This window comes from Crassostrea angulata, chromosome 4 (assembly GCF_025612915.1).
Source record: "Crassostrea angulata isolate pt1a10 chromosome 4, ASM2561291v2, whole genome shotgun sequence".
Classification (NCBI taxonomy): Eukaryota; Metazoa; Mollusca; class Bivalvia; order Ostreida; family Ostreidae; genus Magallana; species Magallana angulata.
The window spans coordinates 5,381,080-5,408,170 of NC_069114.1; the positions used below are offsets into that span (position 1 = coordinate 5,381,080).

The 27,091-nt window shown below is 32.8% G+C and overlaps 1 protein-coding gene across 1 annotated transcript; it reads right to left on the minus strand.

Annotated features, from left to right (window-relative positions):
* Positions 1-3,039: 3,039 nt before the first annotated feature.
* On the minus strand, positions 3,040-25,194 carry LOC128182572 (peroxidase-like). Its single transcript, XM_052851288.1, has 14 exons — positions 25,053-25,194; positions 15,433-15,597; positions 15,100-15,229; positions 14,111-14,331; positions 13,473-13,652; positions 12,942-12,987; positions 12,750-12,856; positions 12,159-12,260; positions 10,817-10,915; positions 9,264-9,750; positions 8,038-8,247; positions 7,170-7,339; positions 6,550-6,649; positions 3,040-6,425 (listed from the first exon to the last, which is right to left on the minus strand). The coding sequence occupies exons 1-14, from the start codon at positions 25,192-25,194 to the stop codon at positions 6,335-6,337; spliced, it is 2,250 nt and encodes a 749-aa protein (XP_052707248.1). The 3' UTR covers positions 3,040-6,334.
* Between the last annotated feature and the right edge of the window lie 1,897 nt (positions 25,195-27,091).

Genomic DNA, 27,091 nt, shown 5'->3' on the forward strand with positions numbered 1-27,091 from the left:
AGTACTAGTAAGTACCGGGTTGTCTTTCCTTTAAATTTTAAATTCGAAACATCTGTACGTGACCCGCAATGCATTTTAAAGTAGCAGTGTCTAATACCTCGTCAGAGTCAGTCCATATGAATGACGTATATCAGTTATCTCCCTTAAGTTCTTTGTTTGTTATTAACTTATGACTAAACAATTTATACACTCAAAATGTATAAACAGATTTGGAATATCCAAAATGACTGTTTCGTAAATATCCGACGGTGCAACCAAGATGACAAGTAAGTTTGTGTGTGTAAGTGGTTTGACTAACTACCCACATCTTTCCTTCCTCACTAAACCCACCTTGAACGAAACTGAGAAACACGCACCGTTATTTCGGTACTACGTGGTTATTCCGATTAATATTGTTTTCTTATTGGCTAGTACAGTCTGGTATATTAAATATTTGTACTTTTATATATGAATACAAGCAATTTTAATCTTAAAACAAAGTTATGAAGAAGCCGAACAGGAAGTCGCACAAAAAACCTCAGATAAAGAATACATACGTGTTTAATGTCATGCTTCAAAATTGATGAAGTGTTTTCTTCTTATCGTCACAGAGAGAGAGAGAGAGAGAGAGAGAGAGAGAGAGAGAGAGAGAGAGAGAGAGAGAGAGAGAGAGAGAGAGAGAGATGTATCGTTCGAGTTCGAGTGAAAACATAATCAATAAATTTGTTTATCTGCGGTAATTGATTTTTTTTATAAAGACAAAATTTCTTATACTGTGTTAATTATGATAATAATTGTGAGAAGTTTTGCCTTTGTGGTATATATTTAAGGAATAAAGAATCATTCTTTAATCGAGTATATTATGAGGTGATAATTTCGGTCGGGGCGTGGATAAATCCAATAAAGCCCGAAGGGCTTTATGATAGATTTAACCTAGCTCCTACCGAAATTATCACCGAAATTATTACCGAAATTTCTTTTTTCTGGTGACGCTTATGCACACTGCAAAAAAAAGCCAATTTTTCAAAAATCTTCTTCTCTAGTCCAACACATGTGAGGTAAAAACTGGTTGCATAGTTAATATGTCCATGAAGCTCTATACCAAAAATTGTGAAATTCAGGGCCCCTGGGTCAGGGGTTCAGGCTCTTGGGTGGGTCCAACATGGCCATATAGTAAACATGTAGTAAATCTTAGAAAATCTTCTTGTCTACTACCATATACATTTGGTAAAAACTAAATGCATGATTATGATGTCCATGAAGCCCTCTACCTAAACTGTGAAAATTATGACCCCTGAGTCAGGGGTTCAGGCTCTAGGGTAGGGCCAATATGGCCATATAGTTAAAATGTATTAAATCTTAAAAACTTTTCTTCTCTACTCCCTTAAATATTTGTTAAAAACTAAATGCCTGGATATGATGTCCATGAGGCCCTCTACCAAAATTGTGAAATTCATGACCCCTGGATCAGGGGTTCAGACTCTAGGGTGGGGCCAATATAGCCATATAGTAAAAATGAATTACATCTTAGAAAATCTTCTTCTCTACTCCCATACATACATGTATCTGTTAAAAAATAGATGCCTGGTTATAATGTCCATGAAGCCCTCTACCAAAATTGTGATATTCATAACCCCTTTGTTAGGGGTTCGGGCTCTAGGGTGGGGCCAATATGGTCATATAATAAAAAAGTTTTAAATCTAAAAAAAAATTTCTTCTTTACGCCCACATATATGGGCAAAAAACTTAATATATGATTATGATGTTCGCTAACTCCTCTACCTAAATTGTGAAATTCATGACCCCTGGGTCAGGGGGTCAGGACATGAGGGGGGGGGCAATATGACAATGTAGTGTTAATGCAAATAATGTTTAAAAATTTTCTTCTCTATTCTCACACATCTGTATAAAAAACTGACTTGTAATTATGTTTACCAGGAAGTCCTCTACTGGAGTTTTAATTTTCATGTCCCCTGGAGTATTGGTTTTGATTCTAGGGCAGGGCCACAATGGATGTATAGGTGTTAATGCATATACCGGTAATGTTATAAAATTATCTACTCCCACACACCTGGAAGGAAAACTGAATTCATGATTTATAGACCAGATCTGAAAGTTTTTCACCTAAATTATATGTTTCACAGTTCTTTTTGAAAGATTTCAGGCAGGTAGTCGTCATTACAAATTTATAAATTTTCTACTCCAGAATGAAACCTAATTAATTAAATGCATATATGAGACTCCTCGACAAGTTTGTGTATGAGTTATATGCTACTCAGGTGACCGTTAAGGCCAATTGGCCTCTTGTTGTTTACATAGATTTAATATTTGTAGCTGATTTGTCTATCATCTTATTCATTTAAAGCATAAGTAAACTGTTCTTAATGTTTATCCCATTCATGTTTGGCCTAAAACTGTAATTTTCACTTCAAAATTCAAAAGTAAACAAAAGCTTTGTTTATGTAATAAAGAATTGTAAGCTCTGCAACTCGCTTATTACTCAACAAATGACACTCAAATTTTGGTTGCTTATTAAAAATGCCTAACTGAAACATTGTAAAGATTTAAATCGGGAAAATAATTTTTGACCAAAATCATCACCATGCCCCTTTAATATTTAACACTAACGGAAACATCGAATTGGTCTCAACAGTTACACGATCGTATACGCATAAGTACTTTTATTTAAATTTGATCTACAAAATCAAAAGCAATCTTTGACACCAATATTTCAGTCGCTTAAGATATGCATCTAGGACACGGGTGGATACAGAATGGACATAAAAATGCAGAGAAAAGAAAGTATTTGTCTTTATTCAAAGCCTTAAAACTGCTGCGTTAAGAAAACTGTAAGATGTTTCCAATTTATCCCATTTTTAACGAGTAATTAACTAAGAAAGTTTGGTCGATAATTATCGGCGTTACCGAGCGAAAGTCGAGTACTCGAATACTCGTTGACATCCGATAGTAGACACATTTTCTAGTTATTCTTGGTAAAAGCAAGTGCGCTTTATTCCACAAATGTAGAACGCAAAATTTTTAAATATACCAGTTGAAAGAGATATCATTTATTCAACAATCCACTCGTACAAAATCAAATATGCGGAAAGAAACACTCAAGATTCAAGTGAAAGTATAAGTATATTCAACATTAAAAGGAAAAATAAATATGTACGTACATATAATTATGATAAAAAAAAACAAAAACAAAAAAAACAAACAAAAAAACACACACAAACACAAAACACACACACACAAAATACACAAAAAACCAACGGAAAACAACAAAAATAATTCCGCTGAAATACTTCCATGTTACTGCATGTGTTATTAATAATAAAATCAGTAATATTGTATATATCTCCTTTGTCCGATACATATGTTCAATGAATAGCAAAGTATACATGTTAAAATACGCCCTAACGATGATTACTATTTGATGGACACATTGATGATTAGGTTTTTGATCAAGAATAGATGAAAAATTATAATCAAATTTATCTTATGGAAATATGAATAAAACATCCTGCAAATACTGTAAATCAAGTTCCATTCGCGTGCGAGAAAAAAAAATTCGCGAGGTTCGAAATTTTTTCTCTCCGCGAATTTGCCTTTAAATGTCTCTGGAAAACAATTGTTTAGATAATCTACACCTTCATCGCGAAAATTAGTCCTCGAGAACCAATTTATCTCAGATAAATCGCGAAATGAAAATTGGTTTACAGTAATGCACACACATTTTATTGCGGCAAAAAATCTAAATGCTTCAGTAGTTAAGAAACTTAAAAAGAACTACATGTACTAGTTTCATGAAGATATGCTTGGCAAAAGGAAAATCAAAGAACACAATGTGAATTCTGGAAACAACCATTGCCCTAGATATTCTAAGATCGCAATGACCATAAAACATTTTCAAGTGTATGGCCTGGGTGCTGACATGACAATCAAAACGCAAGATTCAAATGACGCGCGGAACAAGTAAATATGACGCTGAAAACGCAAAATACATATACAATTAATGTGCGGGGTAAGATCAATTAGTGGACGCTTTAAAACGCCTCAAATAAATGCTTTGAACAACCAATGGAAATCAGTTTAAATGAATGCATATTTCAGTTTAGACGCAAAGTCATCAAAATAACGCACAAAGCTAAGCAAACCTGTATAAATTGACCGACATGTTAGCAATAGAAACCCCAGGATTTGCATGACGCGCAAGATTTTTTTTCTTCAAAATCTTATGTAATTTGACCTATGTGGTCAATAATGAACGCTAATGAAAGGCGCAACTTGCATTCAATATGAACTAGGAAAGGAAGGAAATGTTGAAAGAAAACGCCGTGCAGAAATGGGAATTTAAGCAATTGACGCACATGTCATAGTCAACACTGAAGGCGTCAGTTTGCGAAGGACGCATTTTGAAAGCCGTAGAAAACTACATTTAGAGTTATTATGAAGGACTTAAGATCTAGATCCACACGCTTGGGGTATCGTAACTAACTGCTCAAAGCAATTTCAGCTCTAAGCTGATTATCAAAAGTAACTGGCGCTTGAAATAACTTTAAACTAAGAAATAATAGTCACAGAAAGCATCTTACGGAAAGGACAATACTTAATCGCTGACATAAACTTTCGCGCAGGGCCATGGTTGATTTTAAAGGCAATTGTTTCGTATAATCATAACTGATCGCTGAAATAAATGAGGCGCAGATGAATGAAAATTGATCGGTTAAAACAATTGATGCGCAGAAATGTCATTAATTGATCAAAGCAATTGACGGCCAATATCATATCGTATCATTAAATGCAATTGATGCGCAAAAGTATACAGAAGCAGTAACTGTAACGCGCAGAATTATACAATATCACTAGCAATTGGCTCTCATAAATATACAAAATCACTAAAAGCAATTGATGCGCATGCTCATTCTCTTTTGCTTAATGCAACTGACGCGAAGAGTTATACGTTATCGCTAAATGTAATTGATACACAGAACAATTCCTTATGGCTAAAAGCAATTGACGCGCAGAATTTACCTTGTGACATTAAGTGCTCTTAACGCGCACAATCATATCTTATTTCTAGATGCAATTGATGCACAGAATCATACCTAAAAGCAATTGACGCGCAGAATTTCACCTTATCACCAAATGCAATTTACGCGCATAATCATGCCTTATAACTAAATGCAATTTACGCGCATAATCATACCTTATCGCTAAATGCAATTTATACACAGAATTATATCTTATAATTAAATGCAATGGACGCGCAAAATCATACCTTACAGCTAAAGGTAAATGAGGCTCAGAATCATAATTATGGTATAAGGCAACTGACGTGCAGAATTTCACCTTATCAGAAAATGCAATTTCCGAACAAAATCATTCCATATCGCTCAATGCCATTGATGCTCAAAATCATATCTGATCGCTAAAAGCAATTGATGCGCAGAATCATACCATCAGAACCGCAGAAGGCAAAATCATTACTTATTGCTAAAGCTAAACGCAATTGATGTGCAGATTGATTACCAAAAGCAACTGACGCGCAGAATAGTACCTATTTACTAACGTTAAACGCAATTGATGCGCATATTGATAACTGAAAGCAATTGGCGCGCAGAATAATACCTTATAACTAAAGCTAATCGCAGTTGATATGCAGATTGAGAACCAATGCTAAAAGCTGTTGACGCGCAGAATCATACCTTATCGCTGAAGCTAAACGCAATAGATGCGCAGATTGATAACTTGCATTTGACGCGCATTATTTTTAAAAAACTTATCGCTGAACGCAATGAAGCGCAGATTTATGATATCTGATCGATAAACGCAACAGATGTACAATGCAGAAACTTATCGCTTGAACCAACAAATTTGTTATATCATAATGAGTAACTTAAACTGTTAAAATGATCGTTAAAGCCAAACTTTCGCGCATGATATCAAAATATGCAGAGACCATCACCGTTACAGATGAAAATTCTCAACGCATTATAAAGATATATTCTAAAATCAAATGTATAACAAATGACGTGGGAATTGGTTGGTATTATTGCGATTATCTGTGATAGTGGATCAATCATTATATTTTGCTTACACTTCTGCTTTCATTTTGACTACAAATGCGGGGATTGAATTTCTGCGGTTATACAATAGGTTCAACCAAATAATACAAAACTTGTTTTAGCTACTTTTAGCGATAAACCATTTACCATTGTGTGATATACACTAGGTACCAAGTTATCTTACGATACTGATCTCAATAAAGGGGCACGGGTATTCATACACTACTGGAGCCAGATCTTATGACACTACGCTACACTGTCGTCGAATGTTCTACAAGTCCTCCTTAACATTGTGAGGTCACTGTCGGGTCCTCTTGCCAGGCCCGGAAATCCAGATCCGGGATTTCAGAACACTCTATCCGCGGGTGGAACTCCCTACCATTGTAGAAAAAAGTTCAACATGGATATTTGTTTCAAATGGCATAAAGGGAAATGCAAAACAAAATACATGATCTTTTTGCAGAATCAAGCAATGAAGTGAAGAAAGATGGACACTTACTCGGAAGGTAGGAACATCACTCGGTGTTGAATCCTCTCTATATTTAGGTTATTACACATTATCTTAGCCAGGGACATCCGCCGGATTGCGCTCAGTTGCTCTATAATATTAAATATTCGCAAACACTGATTATTTCATAAGAATGTCCAGTGGTATGGTTCTGCCTCGAACATACAATTTATTTTTCTATAGACTATACATGCATTTACACTGATGATAACTATGTTACAACTTAACTACGTGTTGACATAAGTATGCTGCTTGTCGACGAATTCATCTTACATGTCGACGTTATCAATAAATAAATTCTTGCATGAGGTTGGATAAATAGGTCGTCCTACAATTGGATTCACTAATCAATGTAACGACAACAAAATATGTCGTACTAAATAAATCCGGTTCGAACTTCTTCGACCTGGTAGACACAAAAGGCCAACTGCATGACATGATGAAATAAGCAAAGAAGTTTCAAATAAGGAATGGTTCTTTTCCAATTTTTCATTTGGTCTCTGCAATTTTTAATTTACGACTCAACTTTCTTGGTTCCAGAATGCAACACCACAACAAAGCAATCGTAAAAATAAAGCGTACCAAAAAAACCCCGCAGAAACTCTACTTACTCATGGTGAACCCAGTCCGTGGATCGGGGTTTTCAAACCAGAACCTGTCTCCTTTCTTCAGTTCGCTAAACTGTAAACCAACTATACAAGCAAATGTGGGCCCAACTTCCATTCCACTTCGTTTTCTTTCCGTCAACGCTCCAGTTAAAAGATCGATGTCCATTGGGGATCTGCAATGGTTCATGGAAAATACATTAACAGTTGGAAGATACAGTAAAATAAGGTTAATTGCTTACTGCATACTTTGTTGATTTTGTAAACACGCTGTTCAACCAATGTCTGTAAAAGTTTGAAGAAGTAGACATACTTTGATGGATTAACATTGCATTGAATACACCATACTTCAATAACATGTATATTGATTCCATAACAAATTGACTAGCTATTCAAATGCAGATATCAACAAAAAATGACAGCCATTCAACCCTAACGATTTTATTTGGACATTAAAAGGGAATTTCATTCCAAAGGCTATCTCCTTAACCAAACAGAATCAACGAAAAATCACAAGGCGCTGAAGATGAGGTTATATTCTTAAAAAAATTGAGACAAGAAGATTGAACCAGGTTATAATGAACCTAAACTTTCTTTGGTTTTTATATAATTTTTGATATATCATATACAACTTTGCCCATGCAACATGACCTTCAATGTGTACATGTATCTACAAAGAATGACCATGTAGTGAAGCACACGATGAAGCTCCGCTCTTCCATTCTGTCAATTGAAATGTGACTAAAAGGTGAGTGAAAGGCAAAGTCCTTCCTTTAAACACCCTTCCTGGCAAATTAGTCGACATGCAGCTGACGGACTGGTAGAGCTTAATTCTAGGGAGCATTTCTAGGAAAGAAATAACTTTGAGTTATACTTGTAGACATCTCGAAGTTTTTGAATCATTTCCGGGTCATGGTCCAGCAGGTCCTCGAACTTCTCAGCGATCGGGAGAGAACAGAACCGTCTCCAAGAGTTGTAGGCCGCCAGCCCGTGGTCACGACCTCTCTGGATGTCTATGGCGGCTAGGTCAAGGCCACTTCCATTGACCTTCAGGTAGGAATCCCTGACGGCGGGAACATAAAATCTATCCCCAAAAATATAAAGATAGTTAAAACACAGAAATAACCTTTAAAAACCTTTCTTCAAAGCATGCCAAATACATGTATAGCTTAAAGAAACTTCGTAGTTTGACGTTGTTCAAGAGTATTGTGTAATTATTTAAGTGGATTTAATAATAATGATTGTAAAATAATACGTCGAGGATTATATTTCAAGTGCCCTTAATTGGAGCTTTTAAAAATCAATTCTATGTTTGAGTATATAAAGGTTACACACAAGTAGGAAATGACGACCACATAATCGCTGTAAGTATCAATAATGACTGCATATGGTATTTAAAGAGTTAATCGCTTATTTCAAGTTAATGCACATTTGAAAAATTTCCCCTAAATGTAATTTTAAAAATTTTAAAAAAAAAATGTCAAATTTGTTTTTGGTATTCTAATGACCTGTTTGCTTTTACATAATATTTTGATGTTTTGAAATGTATGTTTAAGTTTAAGACAAACTTGTAGCTTGAATTGCTCCAATTAAAAAAAAAATCTCCAACACATTTTTTAATTGGATTACCAAATTTTGGATAGAGTTATCACTCTATACGTTTAGCGATAGAGCAAAAAAAGTTTCACTTCATAATCAAAGAGGTTACATTTGCAACAGCGCACCCCTTTGGCTGTGAGAGTATATCATTAAAAGCATTGTGGAGCCGAAGGATAGTTATCGAAGCCACTGATTTATATACCCTTACCACTGAACAAGGTTAAAACGGAAACATTAGAGAATCGGCATCGCCCTCTAAATGTACTTTAATTACTAAAGGCTTCCATGACTAACGCGCTAATGTCTGTGTGGACAAACTCCTGATGCCACGAAAAAAATATTTTGATGGGTAACCTTAACAAGCATTTGATTTATTGCGCGTCCTCTAAGATTTCTTATTGGAATCGCTGGTTGGTAGGACCTCTCCCGAAGCTATTGTTTCTCAAGAGCGTTATTGTTGTAAAGGATTACTGTAATGCCGAGATAACAAAAGAAAATGACCTATTAGTTTCCGGTTGAGCATCATTAACCAGCCATTCCATTATCTCCTCCATTCCTCTGCCGCCATTTTGCTGTGCATACCACGGCCTATGAAACGTTTCCTCTAAGTTGACGTAAACAGTTTCGTTATCGAAGAAGCCGAGCATGCTGGGTATTTGAGTGTGTATGAATTTGATGGCGGCTGAGGCGAAGCTGTTTGCGATACCAGCGTTAACGTTGGGATTGTACACCGAGTAGTCGTAGCCATCACTGTTGATGGTCAGACCGTACCGCCACATATCCTCCTTGCCGAGGATCACCGGAAGGTACTCGGTGTATGTAATCTGCTGGATCAAAGCCGCGATGATTTTTCTTGCCTCTTGGAAGACGAACTCCGGAAGCCATTGGGGATTTACGCACCGCAGTTTGTCGGCTATTCTGTTGTGTTCTCTGACGAATAATGTGTACATTGCAGATAAAGCGGGACTCAGATTCACTCTATCGTCACCTATAGAAAAATCATTAAAATGTAAAAAAAAAAAAAAAAAAAAAAGGATAATCAAATCTATCTTCTAACCTGTTATTTCTTTACAATAATTACACAATAATTACACAATAATTATTCCAAAAAAAATAATGAACCCACTCAATGCTCTCAACTCAAACATTTTGCACAATTCTTAATCACTTTTAAATGAAAAATGTCTAGTTTAGAAATTAAAAATTAAAGAAACAAGAACAGTTGACATTGTTTAATTCTTTTTAATTCGTTCATTTTCTTACAAAAGTATATCAGTAACCTACATATATTTCCTAAAATACAAATATCAATGTACAATATAACTTTACATTTAATATACAGCATTAATTTTGATTAAGAAAGTTAAATTGAAAATTTTTGAAACAGAGTTAAACGCTTGACATAGTTAGCACACATTGTTAAGATTTTCTGATAAGGCATGCTTACAAAAATTATTTTGACCCAATTTTGGCTTCAAACTTGTAATAAAGTCAAGATAAGTTTCTAGGTCAAATATATTTCTTTGTTTTTATCACAATTATTATAGTTCATGCTTATACAATACAAAATTTTGATTGATCTTAGTGTTTTACCTTCAATTTAGATAAAAACTATTTGATTTAGAACCCATTAGTGATCATTGTAAAAACTTTGCTTTATATCATTGCCTACAAGCATAAAAATGTAAAAAGGTATTACTTTTGGTTTCTAAGAGAAGACCAACTCTAATGTAGATAATAAATAAGAGCAGCTGACTTTAAAATTACTTTATTTGACCTTTAGTATAAACCATCCACAATGTAATCAGTATAATTGTTATAATTAACGTTCGTAAAACACAATTTACAAGATATATTTTAAGAGCTATTGGCATGAAAGTTGTCTTTATTTCTAAGATAAGGGAACAGTATATTTTTTAAAAGACTGTTTTTTGTATAAGAATTGAAACTTGTCCTTTGAATTGGAGATTTTAGTCTTAAATGTTTTATGACTGTACTAAATTTGGTTCTATATATTAAACAACACAACTGATGAGTAAAAAAGCAACGTTTACCTGTTTTTTGACAGAAGTCGTAGCCCTTTTCAAGGATACAGTTTTCTATGACGGGGTCAGCTGCAGGGATCATGTTGTTGCCATCGACCTTAAGACGTCCTGTGAAGGACAATAGAAAAAATGTATATCTTTAAAAATGTACGAAGAGAAACAAATACTGAACATTGCAACAAACAGAAATCAGAGAGGTTTAAAAATGTTTTATATTGAATGCCATAAATTCAGGTGTCCGTCAAACTGATACACTGGCAGCCAAACAGGCAAAAGCTTTCGAGTAGCTCTGAATACAAATAGATCACGTAAGTGTATTTGAGGGGGCAAGTCGTTTATTAGAACTGTAAAAAGTGCTGACATGCTGACATTTTATTCTAACGCTCCCTATGAATTATGTACTGTTGTACTGCAATGTAAATAGTCAGAATTTCCTCTTTTAAATCGCGATCTATATTCAATTCTACCATAAACGATAAAAATATCTACTAAACTGGTTATTGTTTCCCTTTCTGCTGTAAAAAGTGCGGGTTATGGATTATGGATGTTTTTTCATTCAATCATTAGTTTGATAAGAGCGTGATTACAGTTGGAATAGATAAGCAACCCCAATCGTACAAATGGCCACTGTGTTGTCGTAATGGGCATTAGGGTTTCCTTTATTCTAATGCAAAGCATCATCCACATGGAAAGTTCTCCTCCTCCACTTCAACTTTCAGTCATTTTGTCTCATTACGAAATCCAGGAAGATCAATACCAATATCATTCATCAATATGTCATTAACTTAGGAGACACGGAAATTGTTAAGTTGGGGAAAAAAACTGTCCAAATGTATTAAATCTTGTTTCGAAGTCGATAACATGTGCTTATTACATTTTCCATACAAAACAATAATTGGTGTACATATGTACATTCGATATAGCAAATGGTTCCTTGTTCAGGTTGGGAATACATTTGCCTTTCAACTCACAATAAAACAGATGTTCTTAACATCTGATGCAAATTGTTCCCTCAAACACTGAAGCTCCATGTTGGTTTTAGAATACCAGAATAAGGACGTAGAATATATACTTCGCACCATCACCTACATTCCTAATCTATGTACAGTTTGTAACAGTAATCCCTAACAGTTGTACACATTTTTAGAAAAAGAAAGTATTGCGTATTGTTAAAACATTATGTAATCAAATCACATGCGCATGTAATAAAGTACTTGAACACATATCTTTAAATATGTCACGCCATCATCCAGTATTTAGCAGTATTTATTACATTTTTTCACCAATTGGTCTTAAATGTCTTAGTACTGTATATCCTTTTACCACAATCACTGCCTGAAGACACCCCTACCCGTTTGTGGATCCACTATCTGTTTCAGAGTGTCTGTATCTTTGCCATAAATATGCGAGCCATCTATGAAGGCCGTGGCAAGGTTCAGTTGCTCTCTTTTTGCTGAAACATTTGCAGATAATCGTCATTATCAATGTGCTCGATCTTTCGTCAGAGTCTGATACTGTACTAACATTATCTTTATCACAATATGAAACTAAAATTCAATGTATGACCATAAAATGGTGCTTTACCGGAGAAGCTTTTACAACACTCAGATCGCCCATGGCTGATTTGGCTCAAGAGATTGAGTACTAAACCTGATCACAGTAACTATCATTGAGTACATATTATAATCAGCTGTATCTTTATGGCTTAATGTCATTCCGTTCACTGAGGTTGTATAGTTTGGACACTTTATACGACATTTGTATTGAGACTTCAGATATATAGGCAGCTGCTGATCTAACATTTGGCAAGGTTAGTCTTTGCTGCTATAAAATACATCTGACATGTTTGATGACATTTAAAGCTCGAATCATGGGTTACCATCTTAAAATTCGTGTAAGATCCTTTATATCTTTAGAGGTCAATGTGTACAGTTGCACTCACTTGTGTAGCACATTGGTCCAACACCGGGTGTTGAACGAGCCATTGGAATGCATCGGGATTTGTAGAACGGGTCGTTTGGTGGAACATCAATTGAAAAGCATTCTCGACTATAAAAAATGTGAAAATAGGGAGGAAAACAGCTCATAAATTTGTATTTCATCTAAGAGTCTTAAAATTGGTAATTCATTTTACCTATTTTTGTCTTTCCCACAGCAATCCAAGACTCCACCGTCTATACCTTAACAAGTTATAAAGAAAATATTATATAAACATTTGTTGTTTTCGGTATTTGCAAACTTTAATTCATTGCAGACGAATTAAAAAAAAAAGAATATCTAATATCGATTCTATTAATTAAAAAAGGAATGTGTGAGTTGGTATCAATAATGTTACGCTAATTTGGGTGATATTTCCAAAGTCTTTAGAACTTTGGCTTGGCTTGCTGCTATAAATTAGATGTTGCCTGTAATGTAATAACCTATATAGTGTGATGATACTGCAGTAGAATGGGTTTAATAACTTTGTTCATTGGAATGAATAGCTACATGTATTTTGCATTATAATGAGTCTACAATTGTAAGTTCTCTGTTATAACTTGTATGGATAATGTATTTCATATTGTGATGAATCTAAAGTATACTCGTGTCTAGTACCTGTGTTAACTGGTATGGATATATATTTCACATTGTGATGAGTCTACAGTATATTAGTCTGTTCACGTACCTCTGTTCACTGGAATGGATAGGATATCGTGCTCAAGGAACTGTCCCCACTGCATCACCATCACCGTCAGCACAGCGTTCATGTCCATGACGTCACCCTGTCTGTGTATCAGGTTACTGATCTCACGGGCACTAGGGAGGGGCGCTCCGGAAATGTCCAGCTGTATAGGCATCTCAATTCCTACGAAAGAAATATAACATAAATACAGCATAATTACGAGACAAAAATTGACTTATTTTCAAAGTAGCAGATTACATGTATCAATTTAAGAATAAAGTTTAGTTTGCGAAATAGAATAATGATAGGTAGGGGTTTTCTTGGTTATTTAGTGGGAGTTTATAACTTTGCATTTTTTAGGGGTAACACCAGCCAAAATATAATTATCATGAGCAATGTTTACAAACATTAAAAGACTTTTTTTTCAAAGTTGTACAAAGAATTAAAATGTGCCTATTCAGTAAATTTAAGGTTTATTGTTTAAACTCCCGCAGGAGACAGAATGGCAAAGCAAAGTCGTTTAGTCAACCATACAGACCTTTACGCTTTACGTGAACATTCAGTTGACTGAATGGTTAAGATATATTACGTTATGGAAAGATGAAAGAGAGCATTTCACTAAGTAAAGTTTGACGTTTTACCGTCATGGTAGCCTGGAGAGAGATACCGTCGCAGCACCTGTCCCGCCATCCCCCACGTGGGGTACACCATATTATTACAGGAGCCGTCCAGAGACCGGTATTGGTCGTCAGCACACTGTCCGTGTGTCGGTCCGAGCGTACAGTCCCTCTCTGTAAACTTCAGGTGTAAGGGGATCAGGAATTCATCACTCTCAATAAGGGTCGAAGAAGTGGTATTTTCTCTGTAAAACAGATATACATGAATTAGATCTTGTTTATACAGATCAATGTAATAGTTGAAGTGTACATGTATGTTGTTGAAAACAATGATCTGAAATACTTAAATATTCTAAAACTTGGTTGTCAGTAATTAAATTTAAAAATGTATCCGTATAAATGAATTTAAAAACATGTTTTACAATATTCAAAAGAAAAATGTGTATATAATTAATCGATCGAATACAACTTCGTAAAACAGCTGCTAAAGTGCATTTAACACGGATATGTTTATGACTATATTTTTACACCGTTTTAATAGAATTTGTCTTAGTGTCATAATATGTACAATCAAAGATACATTTATTTTGGTCATGCAATCTTTAAATGTCACATTTTGAATCCTTTATGAAGAATATGTCCTGTTTGTTTCAATTCACACAATATCATACCTTGCATATATTGACATATATGTAAAGAGAGATTCTGATGTTTCCTAAATCTTTTTTGGAATAAAATCTTTATATTGAATTGCATCTTCGATTGCGATGTTACTTAAGATTCTTATTGAACACCAGTGAAAGTGCGTTTGATAAAAAAGGAATATGACTATAAAGATTACACAATAATGCATTTGGTAAAATATTTTTATATACTGTATTGCAAACGACTGAAAAAAGATTGATTAAAGAAAGCAAAACGTCTTATTAACATTTTAGAAAACGTTTTAAACATTTTTTTATATCTCCATTAATACATCAATCAATCTGCATTCTTTTTTATTCTCGACTTACACAAAGGCAATTTCTTCGATCACGTCGTGTACGAAGTTGTATTGCCGTGCTTCAAGCAGCGTCCTCTGGAGATCATTTGGCAGTGGGTTCTCCGATCGGAAGTCAAAGAAATCCTTGATCTCAAAGGCAGCTGAAATAAACATTGTATACTAGGTTCTAATCAGTATCTGATTAAATAAGGCAAAATCAACTTAATTTATTTTTTCATTTGTTCTTAATGGATGATATTCGTATTTCTTCTGCGAGAATCATACCTGTGGTTTTTTGTATTTTTTGTGTGTGTGTTTTTCATTGTCAAATGACATTATATATCGAGAAAGTGTAATGACTTACTTAAGTTTTCATACTCTGGCAAGCCTTTGATTGAGTCATATATGTCATCTATGGTAGATATGTTCACACATTCTGATGGAATTAATAGATGAACAAAATAAACGATGATGAGGAGTGCCCTCCATTTGCAGCCAAAGATCATGATTAAGGTGAAGGGCGAAGACTCTGAAAGATGAAACCAATGATGCACTATACAGAATCATTCGGTTGTAAAAAATAACACTTAAATTTTATCATCTTTATCACTCAAAACACTGTTTATACGTATAAAGTTCATGTAGAAAGTGCAACAAATTTATCGTTAAGAAGGACACGAAAAAAAATTTAAAGCAATTAATCGAAGTAAGGGAGTTGATGTCATAACACCTTCTACAATGTTACAATAAAGAGGTATGTTGCTAGTGGAAACGGGTCCAGTTTTGACGGCTTGACGCACGATGTTTCTATTTACATTTCTTTAGCTTTCTGTCCAAGTGTCACAATTCTCGATTTCAGTTTAAAGATGATAAAAATGTATAGTCAAAAGTAAGCTGGCAATTCTTTATATTGCACATACATATTATTGTAAACAAACGGACTTGAAAGTAAATGAATAATGAACAATTTAATAATCTTCGTTACTATCATAAAAGGAAACTAAAATGCTTGATTTGGTCCATCCTTAGGTCAAGTGAAACCAGAATTTATGAAATAAATACCTGCAAATCAATAATCTATAAAGTCGCATTTATTTAAAATATATATGTACTTGGTAGATGAAAGTGAATTACAACAGAGCAAGAGCAAAAAGACATATCTTTTATATAAATATTATATGCCGTTACTTACGGATTAGGTTTCAGGATTTCATTGTCTCACACGAATAGCAATCCATATATACTAACTAATTTGAATATGTCAGAGAGAGCTGATGAGTAACTAAGAGTTCCGACTGTCAATGAACGCGAGAATGTTACATTTAAAATTTCAAATTGTGGCTTCATTGTGTTTCAACTAAAATTATTAATGAAACATGATAAGGTAATGTTCATGCATATCATTGAATACCAGAATAAGAATTCTAATGTATTTTGCATTTGTGACGTATCATAATATTTATTATCTTTTCTGATTGACAAAAAAAAGTAAGCATTGTTAATATTTGCTGTTTGAAATATATATTTTTTTTATTAAAAAAAACCACAAAACCGAAATTACACTTCGGAAGATATACGCAGATACTTGAAAATTGCATGAAATTGACAAATAAATTTGTAAATTATTTTGTCTATATATCTCATTGTATGTCCCTAACACTTTAATTCTATTTGAACAGCTCTACAGTTAAGGATCATTTGAATTATAATTTATTGCGTTTGTTTTTGTGTATGTGTATAGAGTAAGCTTTGTTTTCAATGTCACATTAATGTCCTGTTTGACTTTTACCTTTCAAGAGTGGGTACTACGACATTCATCTTCATTAATGTTTATTATTCTTATTTTCATCTTAGTTAACTGAATGCATTTTGTTGTTTAGTGTTAGGTTATGGACATATTCTTTCCATTATGGGATTGTCGAGTTCATGCATCGTGTCAGCTATACTTATATTCATGAAATTGATGCAGAGTAAGTTTACCTCAGGTAACTTTTTTTCATTTATCATTTCATCCTGAAACATACATCACAAAATCTTGCAAACAACAAACGCACTTTGATTGTACATTAACATGTGCGTTTGATATAGGCCATTATTAACAGTCAATGTCAAAATATGCAAATGTTGTCTTTATGTATTCCGTGCTAACCACAAATCAGAAACATTTAGCAGGACCTGAAAGTAGAACCCGCCCCTATCAACAGTGTCCGAAATGCCATGTTCATTATGCTAATAATTAATTTTTCACTCTTACTATGGAAATAAATCAAATAACCCGGGAATGATTTTTTAAATTGTCATTGTGTGTTAATTTGTTTCCGGATGTGTCTTCTACAGTGGGACATGATGTGATTAAATGGTCGGAATTTTAATAGTTTTATCAAATTCTTAATTTTGAATCATAAACAACATACTTTATATGATCACTTTATATACATATATTGACAAAACTGCATGAATATAATTATAAATTTCTAAATAGAGAAACAAAGACCAATTTGTAAGTAACTTATAAATCATATGAGTCATTTGAACTTCTACAATACAATAAATGTCCTACATTACTTTGGAACAAATATACCAACTTAAACCTTGCATGCATTTGTTATCTACAATGATATTTTCTCAATTTATATGATTGAAACCTAATGTTTAATGCAAGACCCCTCAACCCCTTAGCAAAATAAGGAGGAACATATGACATTGGAACGTGGGGCAAATACTTTAAATGCATACATGTATTAATTTTCTTACAAGAAACTGCTCAGTTGAATATATGCTACTTTTAAAAAAGAAATACGTAAAATTATGATATTTTTTTTAATCTTTCTTTTTTTCCTAAGGTAAGCTTGGTATCTTCTTGATCAAAAAATTAAAATAATGAATGACCTTGCTAAGTAATTCAGATATTTTTAAACTTATTGATGTATGGTCTGTCAAAACATCTTGTTAGTGGTTTCGATTTTGATGTATACATACTTCTGCAATCACATAATTAACAAATCTTTATTGGATATTGATGAGTTAATTTAAACACAATATTCGATCTTTACCTTACCATCTTTCAATTATCTAAAGTTTCTCTGTTTGAGCTTGACAGAGAATGTCCTCTGCTTGACATGTTAGAAAACCATACATATTCATACTGCATTTTGTGTTTTCAATCAGAATGTTTAATTCAGATTTTCATAATCTAGATTCTTACAAATTCTCCCATTTACTTGCAAATAAAATTTATGAGAATCTTTTGCGCAAAGATATTGCGATTTAATAACATATAAATGATAATTGAGAATTTTTTTTCTTTAATTGCTATCAAAATTGGTAGACAATGAGAAAACCGATAGCCAAGAGCTGTGTTTGACATTACATTTCGGTGAACTTGAAATCAAGGACCCCTGTGGAGCTCTGCAGATCGTAACTTACATTATGTATGAATTTTATTATACACTTCGAACTCTTCATTATATGATATCTTAAACAATAATTAAATGAAAAAAAATATATAGTGTGTTGAAAATGATATCAAGCACTATAAGTCAATCGGGCGGGGTTTCTGGGAACGCTTTTTCTAAATATACTGAAACCTTTTAGAAATACATGTACATTTCATAACACATGTGTATACTGCATTCCTGTCAAACACATTGATTGTATGACTAGGAGGGAAGATAACTTACATGGACAAAATGCCTGATGTTCTGTCCCTTTTTTTAATATATCCATTTGTCTAATACCATGCATCTTAAATCATTGCTCACATACAATGAATATCAGTAAGGGATTCAATACCGGAGATCAAATCAAAGATTGCACCAGTTTTTTGACATCTGCCTTAGTGTCAGTTAAAAGATGCTTTATATCGCAATTGTTCTCCTGTTCTGTTGCATTTCTATCCTTTAACAAAACAAATTTCTACCCCATACTCCAAAGCATATTTTAGAGTTTCCATGTTACAGGTTATCTGATTTAATGAAGATACTCAAAACAATCCCATTTACATTTTCTCTTTAATATTTTTCATTTGAAATGGGACTAGTCATGCTTTAGACAAAATTTAAACCCTTCAGCTTTGTACTAAGCTCGATTATAATCGGTTCTAAAAAAGAGAAATTGAAATATTTAAGGTTTACAAATAAAAAGACGGAAGGAAGGAAGGAATGACGGCCATGAACAAATATGAGAAGTTAAAAATTCAGTTTATGTAGACGAGTTTAATAAAATCAGCGAGTTTTAAAATATTCAAGGTACCAAGTAAAACTTTAAAAGATTTTATTTGAACTGATGAATATAAATATGCATGCGTTATTACCGAATAATGACAGCATCCTTTATTTTTTATACAAGTGAAATGAAAGAGAGACGGCCTAAGAAAAGAAGATTATAAAATTACAGTTTTTTGCAGAATAAAGAGTGATTATATCGTTGTAGTGTTTAATTATAAGGTTAGCAATAAATGCATTACCAGATGTTGAATTTTTTGTTAACTATGAAATGTTTATCAACTTGATTATAACATTTCTATTTGTGTTTAGGATATTCACTTTATAAAATGGTATCATAGTTTCATTAAATCTTACCTTTTCACGACCCTGCAGATGACCACTCACTTTGTAACAATAGAATTCATTTGCACAGAGTAAAAGACATTTTTAAGCTTTCATTAGTGATATATATTTAAATATGTAACAATGATGTCACATGCTATGGATCATTGCGGATCATTTCAATGTCTTGTGGTTAAAAAATAGCTGTTAAGTAACATGTTAGGTTGTCTGTTGAAAACCGCTTGAAACCCCCGTTTATTCAAATTTGTTCATAAAAATTTCATTTATACACCTTGGGAGGCAAAAGTTTTTTGAAAGACTGCTGCATTACAATGTAGATGTATATAAGTTAACCTTAATAACAATCTCATTTCTGTGAAAGATTTTTATTTTCACTACCTTTATGCAAGAAAAATAAAAATCAAAAGTAATCTAAAAGTGCTTCTCTTAATATAAAAAATAAAAATGACTTGACCTCAATGTGTCATTTATTATGCATATAGCTTTATCAAAACTTTACATTTATGAAATATTAAAGGTAGTTGATGGTGAATTTCTATTTGTTAATTAAAGTTTATAGGAAAACATTTATTCCATTTGATAGCGTCCGATCTCCATTAATAAATTTTGCATAAATGTTCTAAGAATAGATATCAGTAAAATGACATTTGATTAAAGAAAGCAAGAGGGTCCATAAAAAGAGAGGAGAACTGAAATACTGTGTTGGTTTATAATTCATTTTATTTATCCCGATAAGAATTCAATAAAACGGTACTCTCTGATTAAGATCAATAAATATCATGTTTTCAAAGATTGGGCTACAGTTCCAGAAGAATTAACATCCTTTCAAATACGTTGGAAATACTATACATCTTTATTTATAAAGAAAAAAAGTTATTACAAATATAACAAACATCTGAACACGCAAATATTAAACTCGCCCTCCTGAATAAGCCACCATAATAAGCGTCGTGAAAGGTTCTAAGACATCTACGTAAGACGAAACTAATAGGGTCTTTGACAGTGGCTTTATATTATTCCTATTTGAAAAAGAAATATTATCCATCGGTATACAAAAAGACCAGCGCACATAAAGAGCATGAGCCATCGTAAAATATGGATCAGAAAGGTAAATGTTGGAAATAATGGTCTTTACCAGAGGCAGAAGTCTCAATTGCAAACATTTATCACTTATATCGGATTATCCTTGACTGGTCTGTCTTTTGGGGTTTGGGGGTAGGTCCAAATAGATTAATGTTGATATTGCAGTATTCACATTGAGTTAAAAACTAATTCGGTCCTTTTGATATAAAATGGAAATAAGTTATGCATTTGGTAAATACATTTGGATGACTAATAAAAACAATGATGTGGATATGAATATAACTTTCAGATCAATATATTAAGGCAATGAAAATATTTAAAAACCACACTGATTTTAATCTGCGTTTTTTATTTATGTAATAATAAGTGAAAAAAAAATATTTTTAAGAAAGTTGATTTGATCAAACAAGATTCAAACTACATGTAAATAGCATTTGATTAATACAGTATAAATATAGTGTGCAGTAAAATGGGGGGGGGGGGAATCGGGTTTTATGTAAAAAGTTTTGTTGTTATCCATTCTATCTATTCAAACTTAAGAATAACGAGCAAAAAATGTAGAAACTTGTTATTTTTGGACATTATTTGTTAGGCTTCTACTTACAAAGCTTCACTTTTGAATTTCTTCCAAATCAAAAACTATTGAACGACAGGGAAAATCGACGGAAAGACCATTGCAGCCGTTTTAGATAACTTGAGATACAACCACAGTGAAAAGACTGTTTTAGACTTCTGTTTTTACCAACCGCTATGGAACTTCAATGTCTACGTCGAATTTTCAACCCAATTTAATTTAACTAAAAAAAAATCATTTACATATACAGCATTTATATCATATTCAGACTACTGCACATTCATCATTTTAACTGTTACTAGTACTAGACTATAAAATCATTTTAAAATTATTTTGCAAAGAGGAACGATGTAAAAGCTCTTGCCGGTTTTGAACTCATGACGTGCAGAGCAGTAGCTGACAGATGATCTGGGTAAAATTTCCAAAGAAGAGAACTTCACAATATGTAGGTGTCCTATACCACCTTAAAATTTAGTTAAACTTAAATAAATGTTGGTGTAATTTTCAGAAACAATCACATAGAAAAAATAATTTTATTTTGCTGATTTTGTTTTAGAATGACAAAAAAACTTTTTCACAGGTCCTTACAATCTAATAACGTAATCAGTACAATGCAGAGAGTGAAAATGTGTCATTACGCCTGTAACGCTCACAAAATCTGGGATCTGTTTTCTTTCAAGAGTGTTTCTTTAATTGTATAAGTTTGGTGATTAGTTTCATATTCCTACGCCCGACTCCTCATCTCTACCGATGTCGTGCTGTCAACACCAACTAAATGGCCAATTTCTAACACATTGAATCATTCTTTTTGATTATTGATTGCTAGCTTCTATACGCCTTTTTTGCGCCTGGGATATTTATAAGTACCTGGTTAGGTTTTATTGCTCTGTCACTTCAAATTATTAGTTCCACCTGAAGAGATTTTACAATTTCAACAGAGGTAGGTAATTTTTTACCCCCATATTTTATCACAGCTATGAAGCTGAATATCATAGAACAAATTATGATTAACTTTTTTATCAGTCTCATGTTAGAAATGATTAATTCCAGGTGCAATTATGCTGAAAATATATCTTATATTATTTTTTTTAACATTTAACTTCAGTTATGCATATATATTACAATGCATATTGGTTCTAGTTGTTTTAAAGAGTTAAAACTGTATAAAGGTTCCATCTGAAATCTGAGGCAAACTTCAGCTTCTGAATATCATCGTCAAAATTAAATAAGTTCTCCGTTCTCAGGTAATTTAATAAGATTTTTGATATTTCAAAGCTACTCGTTTGAAATGAAATTAATGTAATGTATTCAGACTATATTCTTACTTCCATCGAAACTTTTAAAGTAGAAAAGTCAAAAATTTGATTTTGATGTTACCTTTTTACAATGCAATAGCATGAATCTAAACATTCATTTTTCCTAAATTGTTTTTGGATAATAATGGGTTCGCTAAAATTTTCCACATTAGTAATCGATCAACGCAAGTAGATTACTGGTTTTTTTCACCATGGATATTAATTGAATTAGATAGCCTTAAAAGCGGTTTTTACACTGGTTTAACTACTATTGTTGAAATGGGGATAAGATAAATGCAAAAATGATCGACATTCACAAAGGAGATGCAATTAGTTTTATTATTTGAGCTTTGTATTGCTAAGCATAGTGTCCGTTTATTTTAATTCCATATACATGAATTAGAGAGCGAATATGTTGATATTGAACAGATAAGTCTTTGAATTGTGGCTCAGTACCTTGTTAGATATTGTTTGAACCTCTTATGAAACATATTTAAACAGATATTCAGCTACATGTAAATCTCATTTTGATATGAAAGGGTTAAAATATGATAACATATAATAACTGAAAACGCGTATCTAAAAACGTTTTCATAAAATACGTGTGACAATTTGTTAACATATCATGTAAAAACTGCTCTTCGGTGTTAGTCCAAAAATCAGTCTTTTGTTAGAGTATATTTTGATAATTAGCAAATGAGCAATAGGGCGAGGGTGTATTCAAATATTAATTTCTATTAGTCGCAAAGGCATGCAATGTATATAGTAATTTGTAATAATTGCCGTCGATATTAGTATGACAGCAGGTCAGATACAATAGATTAGACCATTGCAATGCAATTCTCGTGTTGTAAATTGGTCATGCGCTATGCAGGTTTGATAAACATAGATTAACGTACCATTTGTCTAATCTCAAATGCAATATTAGATTAATCCTGTACAGTAATGTTCTTTTCTGACTGCAAACTATTTTTAACTGATGCCTCCTTTCCTGTGAAATGAAACACTTTTATTGGCAGTAATGTGAAGGTTTCGTTGTTCAGCATTATATATATATATGCCTGTTTTGGAGGGTAATAGCTGAAATTGACACCAAAGCATTGTCAACCGACGCGAAGCGGAGGTTGATTATGGTTTTCGAGGGATGTCAAATTCAACTGTTACACTCCCAAACAAGTCCTATTTATTTTATTATACTGAATGTCTTAATCTTAGAAAAAATGTGCTCCTTTTATATAGAAATGACGTGAATTCTACGGCGAACAACTTCACCAATTTTCGTACCATAAAGTAACAGCATCATAAAATGTCCCAGTATCTGTATGTTGTTCAGGAAAATCCAATTATAACATGTAATGTTGGTTCAGTAAAGGATAATATTCAGATGAAATACACTCTTTACTGATTATTCTATGAAATCTTGCCAATTCCTATTATAATTTGAGGCCTAATAAGGACAGGAATCCGAATTTGATCAGATATATGAATATCAATGGTATTTGAAAAGAAATGAGGTTTTCATTTCAGACATCGTATATAGAGATTCATTCGACTAAAAGTGCTAGATATTAAAAAAAATTTGTAATTTAGATATATTGGTCATAATACTAGTATTCATGCGCAACTCGGTCTTTTGCTTCAGTTATTCAAAATCGTGAATTAATTCTGTATTCTTTTTAGTTATTCAAAAAATCATTCGTGGGTTTGTTTTGGGTTTTTTCTGTACGGGCACATGTAATGGACAAGCGATATTAACGCATCACCAAGTAATGTTAATTTCATTTTCTGTGCTACTTTGGTCATTTTTTCCCAAAATAAGTTCTTGCAATCACCATCAGCAATATTGAAAATATTTAGAAAGATATAGAAAATATTCTGCCAGTCATATTTTTGACCGTCCATAAAAGAAAATTATTTTTATTTCACCATGCATTCTTTCCAATTCCCACGAAACTTTTCGGACAATGCATATCTATTAGTATTTCATTTTCATGGTAAACGAACCGAGAGGTTTGGCTATAAATTTCTCTAAATACGGACATTACAACACTATCTGGAAGTGTTAAGCCAAATTAATCCCTCTTTTCAGAGCCTGTAATTGTTTTGTTATTTAGGAGCCGACAACGGGTGTTAATTTAGAGATATTCTAAGGCTCTTTTACAGGTACGCGTTTTTATGGTACGGATTTACGCTACGTTGTAGATTGGTAATTTTTTTACCGATAATATATGGCATATCTTTTCATTACCATGCAACACATCGATAAACATCAGTGCATTATAGTACATGAAGCTGATGGAGTGATATTACGAGTACTTAAGCTGAAGTTTAGTAGCTTAAGACCTTTAAGAACAGGTAACGGCTGCTATATAGTTTCAGAAATAATCTGGAAGGTATACCATGTGTGTTTGACCATGTGATACCCACTTTTACAAGTAAATCTTGTTGCGAATTGAATTTGTACCTCGATATTTTTTTTTCAGGACCATGCTCTGCAAATTCTGTATTCTGGCTGTAGTAGCACTAAGCCTTCTCTCGTTGACGCTTGGACAAGTTAGCTTTTCCACAAACTGGGGCAGTGGAAAGCGTTCTTCATCTTCATTCATAGCTCCTCAAGCTGACGATGCCTGCTGGACGAAATCAAACGCCAAACTACTGTACGACTTGATGCAGGTGATCCAGGTAAAGAGAAATTACTATTTACATATTTTTTAACCTTATTGAACAATTAAGTTCTTAATTCCTATCTTGTTTTCCCCTTAAACCAGACTAATTTTCTTTCTTTTTAATTAATTTTTAATTGGTATAAATAGATATCATCAATTTTTTTTCAGAAACAAGTTGATCGTCTTGTTGCTTGTCAAAACAGTAACGACGATTTGCATCGGATATGGTAAGCATTCAATTCTACTTTATACATTCTCGAGTATAAAGACGTTCATATATTTTTAACTATTCATATCAAAATATGTGGACTTTTTTTTAATCAAAATTCATATTTATTTGCTCAATGACTGCTAATTCAAGTAAACATTAGATTTTAAGTTAAATCTGCCTAACAGAACATTAAATGGAAATTCTCAATATCGTTACCATTTCAAAAGTTTATATGCATGCAAGACTATAGAGGAAATAAAATATATGAATTTCTAATCTGCTAAACGCAACATCAAAATATGTATATTTTTAGATTGATGCATTTTTTTTTTGTTCTTTACAGACTCAAAATCTTTAACATTTGGAGGACTTCTGGGTCATATCCTCTATGCAATTTGACTGAGTGTTAAGGAAGGTGGAACAATCATTAATGCGTGTGGCGAATACTTCGAATTTTCTACATAAACTTTAAAATTCCTCGCTCTTTTAACAAAATGATTTTAATCCATACCGTGGAATCATTAGACTTCACGGAATTCAATTTTCGTGGTGGTATTTCAGGGTAGCCCTCACCCATCCTCGACGAAAGCATAATTATTTATAAAGAGTTAACTCTTGCTTACTAATGCAGAAAACCGACGATTACATACCCACAAATAAAAATATACATAATCCACGAAAACTGACCCCCACGAATTTAAATGATTTCACAATAGTTTAAAAATTATTACTTTTGTAGATTCTTTTTATATTACAGTAACAGATTTGTGTAAACAGACATAAACATTTAAGTCTTAGAACGGCGTGACATTTTTAGTTTTTGTTTAATACACATTGGTTTTTTGTTTTGAATATTAAAAAATAATGATAATGTTTTTAAGAACGTTTATTTCTCATTTCTCTTTGAAAACATTATTTAACAGAAAACACGACTGCATCGTCATTCGGTGTAATTGTATTAGGATCGTCAACTTTCGTGAAGTGACACATTTGTGATGGAAAACTAGGTACTAACATGGATAACTGCAATGTTTGGTTAAAGAAATATCTGTTTATCTTTAAAACACTGAACGTTTTATATGTTTTGATGCCTTATATCTTGTATAACGAAATTAAATTTAAAGAATCCTGATTGTTTTGCCATTGAGTAGAATATGACTATTTGATTTGCTTTAATTTATTTTACAATTATTATACCGTATTAATGTACATCGATTCACATCAATTCAGTTAGAGCATGCTCATTCCTTTTACCTAAACAAGGTTCTTTTGTATTTTTAAAACTACATGTATTCTGAAACCAATTTCCGATTTTATTACCAATACGTTTTAACACTTTGGATAAATTCAATTAATTGTTTATAATATTTTTAAAGTTTTGCTTAGAATTTCTTTCTAAATGTATATACAAATATAGAAATTTATTTAATGTATTGGTCTTTAAAACAATGTATTTTACTAAAATATTTTATATTTGTCAGGAATTTTCTTTAACCTTTTTCATCCATTACAATGATATTTGATGAGTTGTTTATTATTTAATCTGAATAAATTCTTATATGTTTCTGAAGATTTTCATTATTCTTTATTTAGCATTGATTGAATTAATACGTGGACTTTGATATT